General features: G+C 38.6%; 1 protein-coding gene and 1 pseudogene across 1 annotated transcript; one reads left to right on the top strand and one right to left on the bottom strand.

Moving 5' to 3' along the window:
- Positions 1-2,320: 2,320 nt before the first annotated feature.
- Positions 2,321-7,570, bottom strand: LOC145218953 (zinc finger BED domain-containing protein 4-like; annotated as a pseudogene).
- Positions 7,571-11,635: 4,065 nt separating this feature from the next.
- LOC145218979 (uncharacterized) lies at positions 11,636-14,659 on the top strand. The gene has a single exon (XM_080086396.1). The coding sequence runs from the start codon at positions 11,711-11,713 to the stop codon at positions 12,560-12,562; it is 852 nt and encodes a 283-aa protein (XP_079942522.1). The 5' UTR covers positions 11,636-11,710; the 3' UTR covers positions 12,563-14,659.
- The last annotated feature ends 4,289 nt before the right edge of the window (positions 14,660-18,948 follow it).

Below are 18,948 nucleotides of genomic sequence, written 5' to 3'. Positions count from 1 at the left end.
ACTAGACACTGAAGTTTTACGGCACGTTTTGTTGCTATATTGCCATTACGTTTGTTTAAAATCAAACTTTTACGAATTTATTTTTTAATTTGCGATGTTTCGTACACCACCGCTATAAACAAACCAAAATATCCACGGTGGTCGCCACCGTGCTTTCCAAACCCTTATATATGGTCGGAAACGATTTTTTTATTATTGACCATAACCTCGTTACGAATTTCGAAACAAATTTTGGACATTTCTTTTGACTACTAGATGTCAGTAGAGGATTGCAAATAAAAAACGTTTCGAATTTTTAAAAGTCGTAAATTGTACAAGTGGGGTTTTTAAGTACAAATTCACACTTCATCAAGTTTATGTGAATAAATGCACAGCGAAAATCCCACTATGTTAAGCGTAGTTTTACCAATCAATTTCCAGTAACAAATTCGTTTTAGGTAACGGATTTGTTTCGAGTTTTTGTACGCTGCAGTAATAATCCACAAGTTCCCACAATATTTCAAGTTTTTAACGCCCAAGTAAAGGCATAAAAATTGCTTGGGTGGACAGATAATAGCCAACAACTGGACAGTTTGGTGGAGGCAGACGCATATTTCAGACTGCCTGGGTTAGGAAATGAACTAAACGCGTGTGTACCAGATTACTGGTTAGCTGAAAATTTGTTCTAAATTCAGGTTTTAGTTCCTACTAATTATACCTGACTGAAATTTATGATTAACCTGGAATTATTTCATATGACTTTATACGCCTGATTACAGGGAACAGTAAAAAAAAGGTTTTCAAAATAAGTTATTTATTAAGACAATAGTATTTTTGAGATGGAAAACCTAGAGCTGAAAAAACGACAAATGACCTAATTTGAAGTATTGAACAAAATAAATTAGTGCAACTAATGGATTCAAAGAATGTTAGAAAAAGTTTTTTATGGATAGTCAATGAAATGACATTAAAAGGCCACAATTTGTTAAAGAACTTATGGCCTAGTTCAGTAGGACTACCTACATTTTTGTCCTGTAATATGTATCCTTTGTATTGCTGCTTAGATTAGAACCTAAATAAAAAACAAATGGAAGAAAATACATAAAACTTATGACTTAAGTGGTGATCTTAGCAAATCGGGTGTTGCATCCAGTAAGGCATTATCATGGCCTTACTTTGATATCAAGAAGAGAATCTTAAGAGTCAAGACCAAGAAGTTGTGTAGATTTCAAAAATAAGGATTTTAATAATACTTGTTTCAGCATTAAGGTTAAAAGCAACTAACCTAACGTTTGTGTTGGGCCAATCATACAGGGCTACTTCAGTTTGTTTTCCAGTGCCTTATTTACTTACGCCATTTCGAGTTTTAAAAACGTTTACGTTCCTTACCCACACCAATGTTGTTTTATTTTCTAGTTTTTTACAACGAGCGCTCGTTTGTTTGCGTGAAAATGACAAAACAAGTGTATTTCATGTCTCTTGGCGTTGTTCTTTACTTTAGGGTAGGCAACTCGAGATATAACAAAATAGAACTCACATATGTCCTTATGGCTATCGTGTGGAATAATTGAGACTCATTTGCTAGCTGATATTTGTAAGACTAAACATATAGGTTTATCACGACAGCATAAGGCGCAACAATGCCTTTTGAGATTTTTCCAAGATTGTGAGGTGGTTCATCATGGTTTTCTTTGAATTAACAATTGTAGCAAAAAAGCTTGAGAGATGGTTTATCATGGTTTTCTTTGACTTAACAATTCTAGCAAAAAAGCTTTTCGTTTGTCAATTAAATGTCAATGTATTATGGCGTTTCAATTTCCTTCTGTTCAGCCTCTTGTTGACAATAACCTCGGAGCAAACAACGCGTTGAGGACGTCAATTATCATTTATAAGAATACAGGTAAAAACAACGTTTAAAAATTTTTCAATGTACTTTTGCTTGCGCTGGTTGTCAGTTTTTTGCTTGGGCTGGTTTATGAGTCTGGTTTAAAATCGGAGTCTTTTGTCGAGCGCTCATCCCCAGTGCTTTTTGGTACCTGTTGTATTCCTCAGCAACCAGTATTTCAACATTAAATTTTAAAGTTAATCATGAACGCCTTAACAACCTGTGAAGCAATTCAACTCAGCTGCTGCTAACCTCGCATTGCAAAATGGCAACAGAAAAGCATGAATGCTCCCACAGGTGCGCCTAACTTATTGTATTGTAACATAGACTGTATGTAACAGTTACGCAGTCATTTGCAACAATTAGGGATAAACCGATATGTTTTTTTAGGGCCGATACCGATAACCGATATTTTGTTTATATTTTAGGGAAAAAGTTTAGTCTCAGGAACAATCATTGGCTGTATGCCTTGAAGCACATGTTTATTGGACAATAACTAAAATGTTTTTTCAATGATAACAAAAACGAAACGAATATGGTAACATGTAACCCAAAGTCAGCAACAAAGTGTCATTAATTAGTATTCCCAATTAAGCAAGGGTAAATTATGGTGCAAGAAGCACAATTGCTCAGCGTGCTGTCCTGTGAGACGGCTTCTTTTACTTTCACATATCTGAGAAACTTCGCTGAAGACACGCTCACTTGGGACTGATGATGGTGGTATGCAAAGAAATTTTCTTGCCTGGTTAACAAGAAGCTTAAAACGCTCTTTATTTTGTTTCCACCACTGCAGTGGGTCCCCTACGCGTCTGTCGATCACAGGCCCTTTAAGATATAGATGTAATTCATCACCAGTGTGAGCTAAAACACCGCATCAACCCTGCTAGATGTGTTTTCCATTCGGCACCTTTTGTTGCTCATGTTTCCCTCGGTTTCAGTTGCTGCTGTCTCTTGCGTGGTATGCTGTGTGACCTTTTTTTTCAACCATTCAATGGCCTTGCTCAATGTGGTAGCGCAAGAGAATGCAGGACTCTTATACCTTGGAGACAAGCCAACAACACAGCTTTTGTGTCTTCTACTTTAACAAAGCGTTTGCTGATGCTCTCCTTCATGACTTGCCTAATTGTTCCAATGTCTTTTGTTGAGGGGCCCTCATCATCACAAAGAAGCATCTTCAGCACACTCAGACATGGAATTATACAGGAAGCTGTTCAGTTGCTGTGGCTTACATGAAGTGTAACTTCTTCTATTGGAATAAGAGTCTCAATTAAATTGGCTACAAGGTCCCACTGATAAGCAGTGGGACAAACTAACCCTCCATGCTCGCCACAGTATATTGTCAGTGTGCGCTTTTGCTCTAGCATTCTTTGTAGCGTGTGAAGTGTTGAGTTCCACCTTGTCGGTACAGGCTGGATTAGGTTGTGCTGTGGCAAGCCAAGTCCCCCTCTAAATGTCTCGCAACCGTTGTTTGGCCACGATTGAATGATGAAAATGTGTTTCAAACACATTTTCAACATCGCGATGATATCAATGATAACTCACTTGTAAGCCCATCATTTACCACAAGTTGCAAGGTGAGTGTGTCGTGCTGCTTGGGTCTTGAAGCTCAGCAAGTCTCATTCCCTTTACAATATTTGCTCCACAGTCACGGAGCAAGGGCTACACGGTCTTTGCATATTTGCCACTCATCAAGCATATTAAGGAAAGTTACTTTCAGATATTCCCCTGTATAGGACCCATGTATTGCTTTTGTGTTTAGGATTACTTGCTTTCTAGTCCATGTAGCATCAATGAAATGGCATGTTAGACTTATTAGAGATTCTGTCACACCAGACCAGCAGTCTGTGGTGAAGGAGAGTGAGTAGCCAGCATTTTCTGGTTGAATCATACCTTTGATCTTATCCACAACCTTAAACCTCTTGCAGCTTGTCGGTTCGGTAGTACTTGTCACTTTCAGTTCATATCTCGGCTCTGCTAAAGCCATAAGGCGTTTGAAGCTAACATCTGACACCACTGTGAATGGTTGATTATAATGATAATTATCAGCAGCTATCATCTCTATAACCAGTTTATCCAATTTTTTCGACCTTCCATCCGAATTTGACCACATTCTTTGTTGTTTAAACATGTTGTCGATTGTTGACGGAAATGAAGTTGCTTCATTCTTGTTTGATTTACATTTCTGTTTCTTTTGTGTTTAATCAAACAACTCTAAGTGATGAATCCTGAGATGGGTCCACAAGTTTGACGTATTTTTATTTTTCCCACAGTTGCCCCCATGCTAACCACTTTATTGCATACTACACAAACTGCCTTTCCCGGTTGTGGTTGAGTATAAAAAGTCCATACTGCACTTTGTACCTTTGGTCTGTTCATCTGCAATCAAATTTCACTAGCTATAGTTCTGCAATGTGCTTTCCTGCAATAAAACGTGCTGAATTACACTATTCTTGCACATCAACACTCCTGTCACTGACTATTTTCTTGCAATGCCATCAGCTAGGTTTAAACCAGTCAAAAACACCAAATAGCCTGCTGTGTTGCAATCTTGTGCACATTTACCCGCTGCAGCTTGCAGCCTATATTGCAACACGACATACCGTGAAACGTAACAATGCTCACTCTGCGTAATAGTTCAAACGAAAGGTCATTGTGTTTGAGTCACTGTTCCTAAATTTCTGGTGTACCACGTAGATTTTGCCAGGACCATCACTCTCGCATTGTGAATGTTTTAAATTGCATTGTGCACTGGGGCAGAGGGATTAGGGCTAGTAATGCGCACAGGCGTGTTACCCGGCGACAGCACAGAAATTATACCACTGGAGGACAACAATTATTTGCCGCGACAAGTTATTAATTTATTTTGCAACTAAAATTATGGCAAACTATTATACGCTACACTAAAAAGCCTGTCATAGGTTAAAGAATAACTAGTGCTGTCCTAGCCCGCACCAGTAATTAAACCGAAGGACAACGCGAGCTTATATACACCGCTAATAGCGATGTTTCGCAACGGCGGTTCTTTTCGATTTTTAGTTTGTTTTACATCGAGATTGCAAAATTAGAAAGGCAATGCCGGAAATGGTACCATCTCAACACAACAACTAACTTTCAGTTTTTTTCAAATAACTCTCGCAACATTCCTATGCAATACCGAGATTGCACCATCTCGAGCTTCATCTAGTTTCAAGGCATTGCGTCGTGGAAATGTTCTGTTTACACAATATGTGGCCACTACAGGCCACACAATTTTGGTTCACCCTTGGACCATGCTCTGCTAATGAACTGTGTTCGCAGGAGCATGATCAGAAGTAAAAAATAATGACGCATGTCATGATTGTGTGACAAAATGTTCGACAACTGCAAAGAAAGTTAGTCTTGTATGTTTTAATACATGCTGTACATAAAACAGAAAAATCAGCTTTAATGTTAGGGGTCATTGTTAATGAGCACTAGGTCGCTTGCCGTCGCGCATTACGCAAACGTAAATTTGTACAAAATAGACACGTGCTTCACTTTTGCGGTGAAACCAATTGGCGGCCAGACTGAGACGATTAGACGAAGAAATACGACTGAGTCTACTAAACCCCCAACAATTATCGGCCAACTGATTAAAAAAGGCCGATACCGATAATCGGCGAAACCCCGAATATCGGCGCCGATAATCGGTCTATGTCTAGTAAAAATTATATAACTTTTAGTAAACGGAACGATAACAAGCAAGTTTGGTTTTCTTACTGATTTGTATGACAATCTCCCGGATGTACGTTCAGTCCTCTGCACGTGCTTGCTTTGCGAAATCGAAAATGTGGTGCTGTGATTGGTCAAACAGCCAAGTTTGGGAGGATTCCTCATCGTAAAGTTAAATGTTTTTCAGTTATGTGATTTGTTGTGTGTGGAGTTTTTACTGTTGTTGATACAATTGATGACAGACGAGTGTTTGGTAAAGTTTACAAAATTATTGTGACAAGTAGTAAAACAAATATTTGTCGTTATTCTTTGAAACTTGAATGATATATGTTTCCAGACTCACATTCAATGTTATGTTGTTAAGATTACAACCCAAAAAATGTTGTTCAAAGTGAGGAAGAGAAGTTTTATAATATTATTGGTTTGCCTTTGTGTAATTATAATTGACAAAGTGTGTAGTGTTTTGCAGATTATGTTAAGGACTTGGAATTCAAGTATCACGTAACTTATAAATACAAAAAACTAATGGTCAGCGTGACAGACAAAGAATGTTTATTTGACAAACTGTTAAGTACATTTAATCTTAATAAAGCAGTATATCTTCAAGTGTATGACAAGGGTTTCGAGGACTGGCATGAAGTCATAGATGGTAAAAATGTACCTGATAATGTAAAATTGCTACTGCAAGAATCAGGTGAACACACAGTCTTACTTTATGCCATGATAAAAATGATCTCTAGTGTAAACAACTAAACAAATTTATGTGGATATTATGCAGAAGGTGATACTGGGTACCAAGAGTGAAGCTGCATCCAGTAGTAGTGATATGAATCATGTTCAACTTGAAGATAAAGAGTTAACATGGGTTGCAAAACTTAAGTTGCCGCCTCTACCATTGTACATAAAAAAAACGTGATTGCTGAAGGCAAACCTCTTACAAAAGCAGTAAGAAACAAGATAGTACAAGTCATGTTTGCTACTTTTAAGTGCCAACGACATGCAGGTCTTTGACATGTTGTTGTAGCAATGAAAAGAAAAGTTATGTATGTCCCATCCCCACTTAAATATATGTTGATTTGTTTGGACCTTGTAAAGCGATATCCCTCACTGGCAGACAACAATTCAACAAATCCAATTGCAAGGTTTATTTGTACTATATATAATGTTTTTTTTGCAGTACCTTTAGAGTGGAATTCACCAAGTCGGATTAAACCTAGATTACCGTAATCCTAGATTAAGTGAGGGATCCGTATTCACGAACCTAGATTAAATTTTAATCTCGGATTAAATAGGCAAAATTTTAATCCTGCCCTACCCCAGGCTTAAGGTTGATTAAGTTGAATTCTGGGTTGTTTGGGTATTTTAACCGGGATAAAAAGTAGGTTTTGTGTTTAATTAAGCTTTATTTGTGTATATTAATTAAAAAATGTAAAAATAATACTTAAATCTGATTTTTAAAAATCACCACTCTCCAACTTGCCTCACTGCAGATATTTATATTTCAAAGCAGTAAAATGGATGTGATAGAAAGTGTAGACAATAATGTCACAGAAACCACAAGACTGTTGAAAAAAATCATAAGAGACAGATCAATCCAATTGAGAAGTTTGATGATGTAGAATTTTTAGCCGATTTCGGTTTAGCAAAGAAAATGTACTTCAGCTATTGAGTTTAATTGAAGATGACCTTGTCTGTGCAACAACCAAAAACAACTACATTCCACCTATTTTGCAGATCTGTACAGCATTACGATTTTTTGCAACTGGACAGTTTAAAAAAAAACAAAAAACGATGGAGATCTCATAGGCATCAGTCAATCATCTTCATGTCGGATTATTCACAGAGTGTCAAGAGCAATTGCTAAACAACACAAATTATTCATTCACTTTCCATCAAATGACGAAATGCCAGACGTAAAGGTGATATTTCATGCAGTAGCAGGTTTTCCCATTGTTATTGGAGCAATTGATTGTTCCCATATTTCGATTGCCTCACCTGGGGAAGAAAATGTAGAAATATATCGAAATAGAAAAGGCTTCTTTTTCAACCCTTTAACTGCGGGGAGCGCATAAATGCGCCCCGAGACATGCCTCGTTGTACACAGCGATAAAAATCATATCAGTGCGAATATTTTTTCCAACTGGGGTGCGTTTGAAAGCTTATGCATGTTGGATTCAATTTATTCAAAAAAAATGATATGTTAGTATTTGAAAACAATTAACTACAGTAAGGAGAAAGTAAAAATTCGTTTTTGGTTTGAGCCGTTTTATATTATTTTACGCTTGGTTGATTCACAGACAGCTGTTTGGAGTTGAATTCAGGGCTTCGCACGCGTGTTGCGGCGATCTTTGTTTAAAATATGATATGTGTTCAGCTAAATTGGGCTTGAAAGTGGGTAGTTGGGGGTAGTGAATTTGCCTTGGTTTGCTTGAATATTGCTGTATCAGTCAGTTTAGCTACTATTAGTGGTGACAGCAGTTATTTATCACGAAAAGAACTGTTGTAGAATCCTTTTGACCCTGGAAGTTTATGGTAGCTGACCTATATTTTGATTGTATTTGGTCATCAACTGCATTTATATTTGTCAAATGTTGGGAGGATTTAGCCTCATAAATGGACAACAAATACAGAAGAATCAGTGCAAAGTTCCTTTGGAATGGTGCTTAACTTCTGTGAACTGTGTTTCAAAATTTTACATGTTGTGATGTAGTGATACATATAATGAACATCCCATGTACAACACTTGTGAATGCATTATGTGTACAGGTATTTGGAAGTCTTTTCACAGCTGAGAATCAAGTCAACTCTTCGAATATGGTGACTTAAGTCGGACTCGAGACCCCTTTCACGCCAAGATTGTACAAGGAATACATTAACAAGAAAGGCCGTCAAAAAGTTGGTAAATGCACAGAAAAATCAATTTTAGAAACATGCAATTTGAAAGTGACGTTTCAGTTTAAAACTTGCAAATAACATTGTAAATGTAGTTTACTTGTCAATGACGGAGAAAAAACGTTTAAACTGACGTCGAAAACAGTTGTACACAAGTGAAATTTGACGTCAGAGATAAACGTGAATTTTACGTCACATCTGCTTGTTGCAACGTGAAGAAGAAACGTTCAAAATTACGTCAAATGCAGTTTCTATAGGGTTTTTCTTTGGTGTGAGTCAACATATGTCTCCAAATTTCCATAGCGTCCAAATACGTTCTCACAAACATCACATCTATAGGGTTTCTCTTTGGTGTGAGTGAAGATATGTCTTTTCAAGTTTCCGTAGCGCTCAAATACTTTCTCACAAACATCACATCTATGTGGTTTCTATACAGTGTGAATCAACTGTGGTCGTTCGAACTGATTAGCTTATTTTCTTTTAAAATCAGTTGAGTTTTTATTGTCAGAATGACGTTTGTATTTCAAAGAGGAGAAACCTTAACACCTCGATTTCATTTCCAAGTGTGCCATTATGATCCTGCAAACTTTTTGAACAATCAATCTTTTAGGTCTCCATATAACTCACTATACCTCAAAAAGCAAGAAAAAAACACATTTAAATATTATTGCCCAATGTTCACAGCCTGAACAATAGTTTTTGGTTGTGCACGTTTGCTAACATTCACTACATCTGATATGCAACAAATGTCTTGTGTCTTTTATTACTACAATCAACTGCTGCCTTCATTCCATCTGTAAGAATGCTGATAGTGATTGAGTGTGATTTGTAACAGATCGGGTACAGAAACTGGTGGTGCAAAACAACAGACACCCTTTTAGCCTCAAGAGTTTCTTTTTCTATTGCTAGAGGTACCAGAAAATTGATAAGATGTTACGAGATGTTTTGCGTCTGTTTCGTCGCAAGGAAAACAATGGCTCCCACTAATTGGAACTAGTTTGACTGTGCCTGTCTTCCTCAAGGGTTAAAGCTTCGATATTTTCATACACAGTGCCAATGTTACGTCGTTTGAAATAAGCAACAAGAACTTGGTCACACAAATAGCCACAAACGCCATGAACACTCGGAACCCTCATCCCTTTTATAATCGGATATGTAGTAAAGAGCATTTGTCCATTCAGCATCTCTAGGTGAATGGTCCTTTGTTTTTAGATCAACGTCTTTCAAAACGCGATTTCGTAATATTTGGATTGTACGCAATGTTTTATGATTCGCAAGAACTGCTAACTAAAGTCGAATTATCGGTGCCAATTCAAGTGTAACTGGGAACTTCTTCACTCGAGTAATGCCTTTCTCTCTCTTTTTTCAAATATCGCTCTCTCGTTTTCAGTATATATGAACTGTAAGAATTGGAGTCAAACTCCACTGTGCATTTCTCGTTTACGTAGTAGTAAGCTGAATTTCGTGTCTCTTTGCTAAATTTCTGATCCGGTCTTTTGTTAAATATAATTCTAATCATATAAAATGCAGTGGCGTTGCTCTTTACTTCAGGATAGGCAACTGAGAAAGATAAGACTTATTACAAAAAAATAGAACTCACGAGCGACCTATTTTAATACGTAGCAATACTCACTTGACAGTCCGATTAGCTCACACTTTAATCGAATAAATTCTTAGGTAATAGGTCGCAACAGCCAGTCAACATTACAGCAAGTGACACATGAAAGCGACACGGCATTGTGTAGTCTTGTCTGACCAATACCCCGTAACCTTTAGAAATCCGTTCAGATTTTTAGCAATACATTCTCTAATAATCCCCTAATGTGTGTTATATGCGTAGAACAACTCTGATATTTAAAAACTTCCTGTGATCAAAAACGTGCTGTATAATGTTTACCACCGATTGTTTTAAAACGTTTCAAAAATATCAGTATTAAATGGCAAACAACTTACCGACGCAAACATGAAAGGGAAAACCAAACTAGCGAGAAATGTGCGGCAGGCATGTGGAGTGTTACATCCTGCAGGGGATGTTTGCCTGCAACGTTATGTGTTTGATCTACCTTTTTACTAATTCGTTGATACCCACTCTAAATCTTTTTGCTCTGCGACGAGCAAACAATCGCATTTTTGTCATCTTATCAGTTGTCTTGCACCACTGTATAGGAGAAAAAAATGGATGCTAAAGAGATGTTTTTTTGTTTTCGCATCACCAGTTTCTGCACCGGACTTTTTATTACATCATTTAAGCCTTTAAGGAATATGACTGATGCTTTAGCGGTCAGTAGCATTAGCAACATTTTCACGACATCAGCAGTGGCGTTGAAACATCGAGGGGAACTAAATGCAGCAGTTGATACAGAGTAGCACGATAGTTTTTTTTGCTGTTACAGTGTTGGCGAAACAAGCTTAGTATCATCACAAGCAAGAAATTTCCACTTGCAGGACAGCAACATAAATGTTAAACAGACTTTTTATTGCTATACGTCTATTTTTTAATGTGCTATTTCAAAAACCTACGGATGCTGTCGGTGAGTGCGACGATGTAACGGGACGGTTGATTGCCAAATAGGAGAAATGTAAATTACTTCTGAGCATTAATTCCTTTCGTGCTCTCTGCTGCGCCTATTTAACCGTTCCGGTAGTGTGAATTCGTCGCACTCACCGAACGGTATAGCATATACTACGCCCCTTGTCGCATTTTTTTCTGTGTGCGACAGCATCGAAGTCCCACCGCCTGGATCTGTTTAGATAAACTGTCTCACATCAAAATAGGGTAGCCGTTCAACCTAGTCTATTGTCAAACGGATTGCCTGCCCTCTTAGTGTGTTTAGCACAGTTATATCTTTTGAGATAGAGAGGGTTTAAAATGTTAACTGTAGATCATGCGTAATGCTCGTCGGCTTGTGGTACACGCACGTAGAAAGTCTACCCATTAAAGTAAGTCCGGGTTTTGCTTTGCAACTCTACCGTGAATACGATTCTTGCTGTTTTAGTGAGGCAAAGACAGTATGTAGACAGCGTGCCGTCCACATTGTTGCCAATATCTTGGTGCTTAGATGGAGATTTCACTGGTTAAAGCGTTCTAATGGATATAAGTTGTCCCCTCTATACTAAACTACACTTTTTATCACCATGTTTGGTGCTATAAGGACGATTGTGTTGTGGGCAGTGGAAACACTGGGTAAATTATTTTGACGAGAGAGTAAACTGTTATCTTGTTTTAAACATTAGATTTCAATATTTAGTTGTTTAACTAATAAGATGAAAATCCAACAAACTAGCAGAAAAAAGTTTAATAAAGATGGACATTTGGAAACACAGAAGTCAAATTATAATACTGGGAAGAAAACTTATCGATGCGATGTTTGTGAAAAAAGTTTTAGCCGAAGTGGACATTTGAAAAGACACATGTTGACACATACTAAAGAGAAACCCCATCAATGTCATGTTTGTGAGAAAAGATTTATCCAAAGTGGACATTTAAAAAGACACATGTTGACACATACTAAGGAGAAACCCCATCAATGTCATATTTGTCAGAAAAGATTTGCTTTGGGTTCACATTTGAAAAGACACATGATGACACATACCAACGAAAAACCTTATCGATGTGACGTTTGTGAAAAACGATTTGGTGAAGGTAGTCATTTAAAGATACATATGTTGACACACACCAATGAAAAACCTTATCGATGTGAACTTTGTGAAAAAAGCTTTGTCCAAGGTGGAAATTTAAAAACACACATGTTGACACACGCACACACCAGAGAGAAACCTCATCTATGTCTTATTTGTAAAAAAGGATTTGCCAAAGGTGGAGGTTTGAAAAGACATATGTTGACACATACCAAAGAAAAACCTCATCTATGTCTAATTTGTAAAAAAAGATTTGCCCAAGCTGGAGATTTAAAAAGACACATGTTACTACACATTAATGAGAAACCTCACCGATGTAAAGTTTGTGAAAAAAACTTTGCAAGAGGTGGGCATTTGAAATCACACATGTTGACGCACACCGGAGAGAAACCTCATCGATGCGATGTTTGTGCAAAAAGCTTTGCCCGAAGAGGAGTTCTGAAAAGACACATGTTGATCCATACAGTTAAAGAGTAGTTTTAAAGGCACATGTCGGCGCACATTATTAAGAAATCTCATCGTCTACACTACAACAAAAGTTGCGTGAAGATTACCATGAATGGACATTTCAATGCATTTTGTTTGTGAAAAAGTGTTGTCATATTTTGATCCTACAAGCAAATACATTTTATCCGACATTTGTGAAAAAAAGTCTCAATTTATTGAGATAACGCAAGTTGAATAAGCAAAGTTTAACGCAAGTTGGAATGAGCAGTTTGCTAATTAACACTCCAGATTTCCATGGGAATTTGATGAAACTAGAAGTTATTTCGCTTGTTAAAAGAAAGCATAGCGTAACCAAAATAGTAAAGCAATCCCAAAGCCAGAAAGAGCTGCATAACATTAAAACGTTAAAGTGAAGGTCACAGTTAGGGACGTTTGCGTGATTATATTCACAACAAGTGTTTAAAGTTTAGGTGTAGCATTTCTGACCTAAAAGGCCTTCAACACAAAAGAAGAACATTTGGGGTAAAGAACGGGTTAAATTTACCTAAAAGTTAAAAAATACTTTGGAGCACTCAGTGATACACCAAGCAACAATGCAAGGTCATGAGTTGTTAACTGAAGTTTCAAAGTTTACCGTTGGGTCATATATATCATCTGTGTATTTTTTTCAAAAAAGCAGACGAAATAATATGTGTCTGTTTTGGAAGGGGGAGCCACAATTACTTGTACGATACGCGTATCCTGTCTTTGTACCATGATGACCTAACGGGTACCAAGCACTTATTGACAAGTTGGGACCTAGAAGCTAACCACCCATTTTAGGGAAAGAGGGTGGGGTTCAACAGAAAAAGAAACTACCCAAAGAAACCCTGTTGGATAGTTTCAGGCACCGGAAGAAAGGGTGCAGCACAAAACGTAGTGACGATATTAAACAATATGTAGTTTTAATACATTACTCGAAAAAAGGCACAAAAATACAAAACGATAAATAAATAAAAAAGTAAAAAGAAATTCAAAACGAATTTATGGGTTATCGCGTCTTAGGGTGCTTGCCGATGACAGCTGCCCGCGGAAACATCTGCAGCAAATTCAGTTAAAATTGCAGTATGCGTGACATCATGCAGGAAAATCTGTTAGTAGAAGTGGCACTATAGTGACGGTGAATAATGCTAAAATGCAATCAGTGTACAGTCATCAACAACTTAAAACGCATGCAGGTGGTTTGGCACTGTAGAACCTTGGTTGCCTACGGCGTAGCTTTTAGGAACAAAGTACAGGTGTTTTGATAATTATAACAAGATAGTTACATAATTCACATCAGTGGTATCAAGACTATATAGTGCAAAAGATATGGAGTAAAGTGATTTGCGAACATTCTTGCGCTCGATGCTATGTCTAATTGACTGCTGACTTTGTGTTGTGCGGTAGAACTTTTAAGGAGCTGGCACAAGTTTGCGATGTTAGGTTATTTACGAAATTGTTAAATATATATCTGGAAGTGTATTAATATTTTACTTAATACATTAACAAGGAGGTTTCAAGATGGAATAGCTCCTAGGTTGAGAGTTTAAGAGTTTTCCTTCAGTACTTTGGTCAGATCACTTTTATGTTTATACCAAATACAAGTGCAGACTGTTTATCAGAATTTTGGGTCTGGAAAAATAAACACTGCAATGTATCTCTTTGTTGCTACTTTTACAACACTTCATTGTGATTTAAGGACTGTAACGGCTGATTGAAATGTCGCCCAAAAATATATTAACATATAATGCAAGAAACGAAAAATTACGTTTGGGGTTCGCTGGCGTATAAAGCTTATAAAAGGGGTCCGTGTCTACAAAAAGTTTGGAAACTACTGATAGCCAGTTATTAATATTGAGATTTACTTGTTCGCACCGCAGTGTGCTTTTGGATTTAGCTGATAATATATGGTTGTGTCATCAGCAAACATTAATGGCGATCCAAATTTTAGACCATTAGCGAAGTCATTTGCGTAAATAATAAATGATAGGGGGACCTAATTGAGAACTTTGTGGTACACCTAGAGCAGGGGTGGCCAACCGGTTAAAGAAGAGTCACATTTTTTTACTGTGTTACCACAAAGATCTACATTATTAATCAATCTATGCTCAGGACTTGGCGTCCCCTCGCTTTGATGGACGTGAGTTTATTTCTTCTGATGGCATCCCTCTCTAGCATCAGAAGAGGAACACCACACTGTGGCCTGGTGGCGTCTGTCCATCTCTTTGTTGGGCGTCCGCTTCTCCTAGCTTTACCAAAGTCTTGCTTGTAGCTGAAATTTATGAGTTTACTGCTGCTGGCAACATGCCCGAACCATCGAAGTCTCCTTGCCGACACCACATCTTCTATGGTTTCGGTCATGCTCAGCGTGTTTCGAACATGCTTATTGCTAGGTCTGTCCCTCCGTGTCACTCTAAAGACTGTTTTGGGACATTTTATTTCAAACACTAGCAGATCTCTTCTCTTGTTCTCTGAGAGTCCACGACTCAGAACCAAAGCCTTACATGACCTAAGTTATAGGGTTCTGGAGACATGATTGCGCATTTCGAAGGGTTTAACTTCAGGTCCCATTTTCTGCAGGCTTTTTCGAGTTCGATGGTTGATAATATTAGTTTTTCGAACACAGTTGATATTAGCGTAGTGACATCTGCGTACTATGTCAATTGACATGTCGTCTTTCAGTTTGAACTCTTTGTCCAGGCTTTTGATGTCCTTCATTATATGCTCCAGGAATATAATGAACAGACTCGGTGACATATTGCAACATTGTCTCACTCCCACATTAACTGGAAACCAGTCCGTAAGTTGTCCTCTTGCGTTGACCGCACATCTTGTGTCATTTTCATAATCCTGATATATTGTAAGGGAATTCCGATTTGGACAAGCATCTTCCAGAGCGCCTCCCTCCATATTGTATCGAAGGCGGACTAGAAGTCGAATAAGTTGAGGTGCAATGGGACTTGTTGTTCCCTTGCCTTCTCAATTATCTGTCTTGTTATGAAAATTGCACCAGTGATTGGCCTATAATTTTGTTATCGCAACAAGGCATTATTGCAAAAATAACAATTAATTTACGTCACAAGACCTTGGTTATGAGCAAGTCACTTCAGCAAGGTTTAGGGAGGGTTTCAAATCGCCTTGCAGCACTTTTATTGAAAAACTTCATTTTGAAGGTATATTAGGTTCGTACGCAATTCTATGCGATAATGGAAAATTTATTTTCCATGCCAGCATTTGACACAAGCATATTAGACCGGCAGCCCAGCGACATTTGGGTATGCGAATTAGATACCAATATCTGACTGTACAAGTGTGTTGAGGGTCACCAGAGGTCAATGAAAATGGGTGTCTGCCGGGTACCACCCACTGGGTATTCCCCCGGGGGACCCCGAAAGCTGCTAAAAAATGGGTACAAAACAAACTGGAGAAATACCACTTGATTCCACCGCCATGGGATGCCCATTTAGATCCTCATACTAATTCCACAAACGACAGACATTTTTCCCGCCTCATTTGGCCCGCCAGACCCCCCACAAAGGGCCCAAAAAGGGGGGTAGCATAAACGAGTGAGATACCACTCGCAACTAATGCCAAACGAACAAGTTGAGTTTATACAATGATAATTGGAATACGACAGACTACTGTTCCACCGCATCGCTAGTATCAGACTCCCTAAAGTTCGACTAGATACCCCCCCCCCCCTCGCCCCCATCTCTCTTAACTTAGATTGCAAATACCACAGGCAGCCAATGACAAATGGTCTAGAACATTGTAAGGAATCCCAAACGACCTGTTACAGACCATCTATATACACTGCCTCGGCTGTAACAGATCTAAAGTTCGACTAAATATACATCCCCTCTCCAAATCTAATCTACCTTAGGTATTTCAAATACCAGCGGAAACATAGTTTATCAAGCACGCTGTAAGGGATAAATGAAAGAAAGTGAAAATTTTTGTAAATGTACAAGATATGATGTCAACAGGCCTACATTTCAAATTCACAGTCGGAGTCATCGCTCCACTCTTGACCAGAGCCTATGTCATTTTCATTGGTGTAGTTTTCATTGGTGTCATTTTCATTGGTGTCGTTTTCATTGTTGTCGGTCACCTCTTCAAAAAGATTAACTGGCAACACTGATTTAGGAAACCAGTCAGGCATATCAAGGTCATTTTCTTTTTTCCATCCGTATTCCAATGGATCCAAATCGTGATCTGGTTGTGCACTATCAGCATTTCCCCAGATGAGATGCTGACATAATGTGCACGCTGCGTCTTCATCCAAAGGGTCTTGGAACAAGGTGGTAACAGGGCACAGTCAACGTTTTTAATGTTGGCCATTGGGTTTTTCTAAAATGAGAAACAAGATTTGCTTTTTCACAAATTAAGGAGTACACAATACATAAAAACAGATATACAATTAAGCGAAGTACGTAAACTTTCAACAATTTAAACTCTTATTTATAACGGATGATTATCACCTTGCTTATTTTTCCTGTCATTTGCACAAGCTTTATGTGCCTTGCCTTATTCACATCTTTCACCCGTTTCACGCCATACAAGTGGCAGACAAACTCTTCTGCTGTCTGACGGCATGGCTCGTCCCTGGACGACAAGTTGCAAAAGAAGTTGATGAATTGTCCATGGCTGTCATTTTCCAAGATGTCGTATGGTTTCGTTTTTCCTTTTTTGTAGAAAGCTGCTGTAAAATCACAGCCTGTAAAGGCATGCAGACCTGGAAGCGCAGCAAAAAGTCCACGTTGCTTGTTCTCCAATGCCCTTACCACACTGCTTATATCTATGTAACGGCGCTTGTTTCCAGAACCACAATCTATTATTATCGACTTCAGTTGGCTTCCACCCATTAAAGCGCGACCAAACATGCCAACAAGTATCGCAATGACATCAGTGTCACTGGTTCGGACCAACACATTCCCAGGAACATATGCAGCGTGAAACGCAAGTAAGGTGTCTGCTTCCTCGTGTGTGCCCTGTAAGTCATGCGGATAGTCAACATGCATCTTGCGACTGATTTGGTTGAATGTGATTCGTACACACCGCCCTCCGTGAGATAAAATCAGCGTCTTGCTGTCTAAGATGGATCCATATTGATCTTTCTGCCACTCTAGTAGAAGAAATTTTGCCAATTGGTCTTTAAATATGCCATTCTGCAGCAACTTTTGGCAGTTCTGTTTAGGCGCCTGCTCACTGATCATTGGCTCCACGTAATGTTCTTTCACTTTCCTTAAGGGATGAAGATATGTACTTGTCGAACAGGACATGAAATTCCTTTCCTTTGCTGGAGCAAATGTGAACTAACAGACGCCTTGCTAAATTTCCGTAGGAGGAGATTTTGCCAATTGCTAAAAGGAAGGAGTGGAGCAGCAGTCCTCCGTCGATTAATGTTGCTTCAATATGAGGCAGAATTTGTACACATTTTTGCATCGACTCGAGCTTGTTTAGTAGCTTACTTTTTGAGGTCTTAACCTGCGAACCATCGGGTTGAGCAATAGACAGTGGAACGACTGTGATGGGGTAAGTTAAGACGTGTTGCAGATGAAAGTTTGTGTTTTCGGAAATGACTACCATCATGCGGATGAAACTATCCCTTAAACTGTTAGCTGTCGAGGTAAACTTTGAAGTGCTTTTCTGCTTGGGTTTTGTGTGTTCACTTGCGAAATTCTGCACTTTTCTTCGTTTGATTGGCTTTAACAATCTTGAACTATCTTCAGAACACTCATTTCTGAATTTTTCGTGTAGCTTATGGCCAGCTTCTAACGAATCTGTGAGGTATTCTTGTGTTTGCGCAGATGACCCCTTCCCTGTGGCGATATTCAAGAGCATTGAAGATGTAGATGCTGCTGCAGAAAATGGATCACAAGCTTCTGTCACTGCATTGAGGAGAGCTTCAATTTGTTGGTTATCCTTCTTAATCCTGCTTGAATGAAGCTGTGTTCTTGGTTGTTCTTCTGGTAGAAGTCCTGTCAGCCGTCTCAACTCGGTCACTGACATCCCTCGCTGGGTAGAAGTGATGCACCAACGGCGTATGGCGTTGGTGGAATTATGGAAGCCAGTTATCCCTTTCATGGGTGATGCTGCATCCCTGTTTACAGTTTGCTCAAGGGACAAGTCTACCGCAGTTCGAGAGAAGTCCTTCAATGTCCGTCGAATGGAAAACGCTCCTTTTTTTAGAACGGAAAGAAACTTTTGGTCCAAAGTTTTAAGCTTTTCCAGATACAGCACTCCCCAGCGAGCATAGTTTGGACGATTAAGACCAAAAAATACATCAATAACTTGAGGAAGAATTGCAATGTATCCTTCTACATCATTGGTACGCAAAGCTCGCATAAGATCTCGGTGTATACGATTTATCATGTACACATAAATACGCCAGT

The sequence above is a fragment of the Phallusia mammillata genome, chromosome 3, assembly GCF_965637545.1.
Source record: "Phallusia mammillata chromosome 3, kaPhaMamm4.hap1.1, whole genome shotgun sequence".
Lineage (NCBI taxonomy): Eukaryota > Metazoa > Chordata > Ascidiacea > Phlebobranchia > Ascidiidae > Phallusia > Phallusia mammillata.
Note: the sequence above shows the minus strand (reverse complement) of the source record. Positions and strands in the feature narration are given on the sequence as shown.

Coding starts and splice junctions, on each gene's coding strand:
- LOC145218979 (XM_080086396.1), top strand. CDS start 11,711: ATGAAAATCCAACAAACTAGCAGAAAAAAGTTTAATAAAGATGGACAT.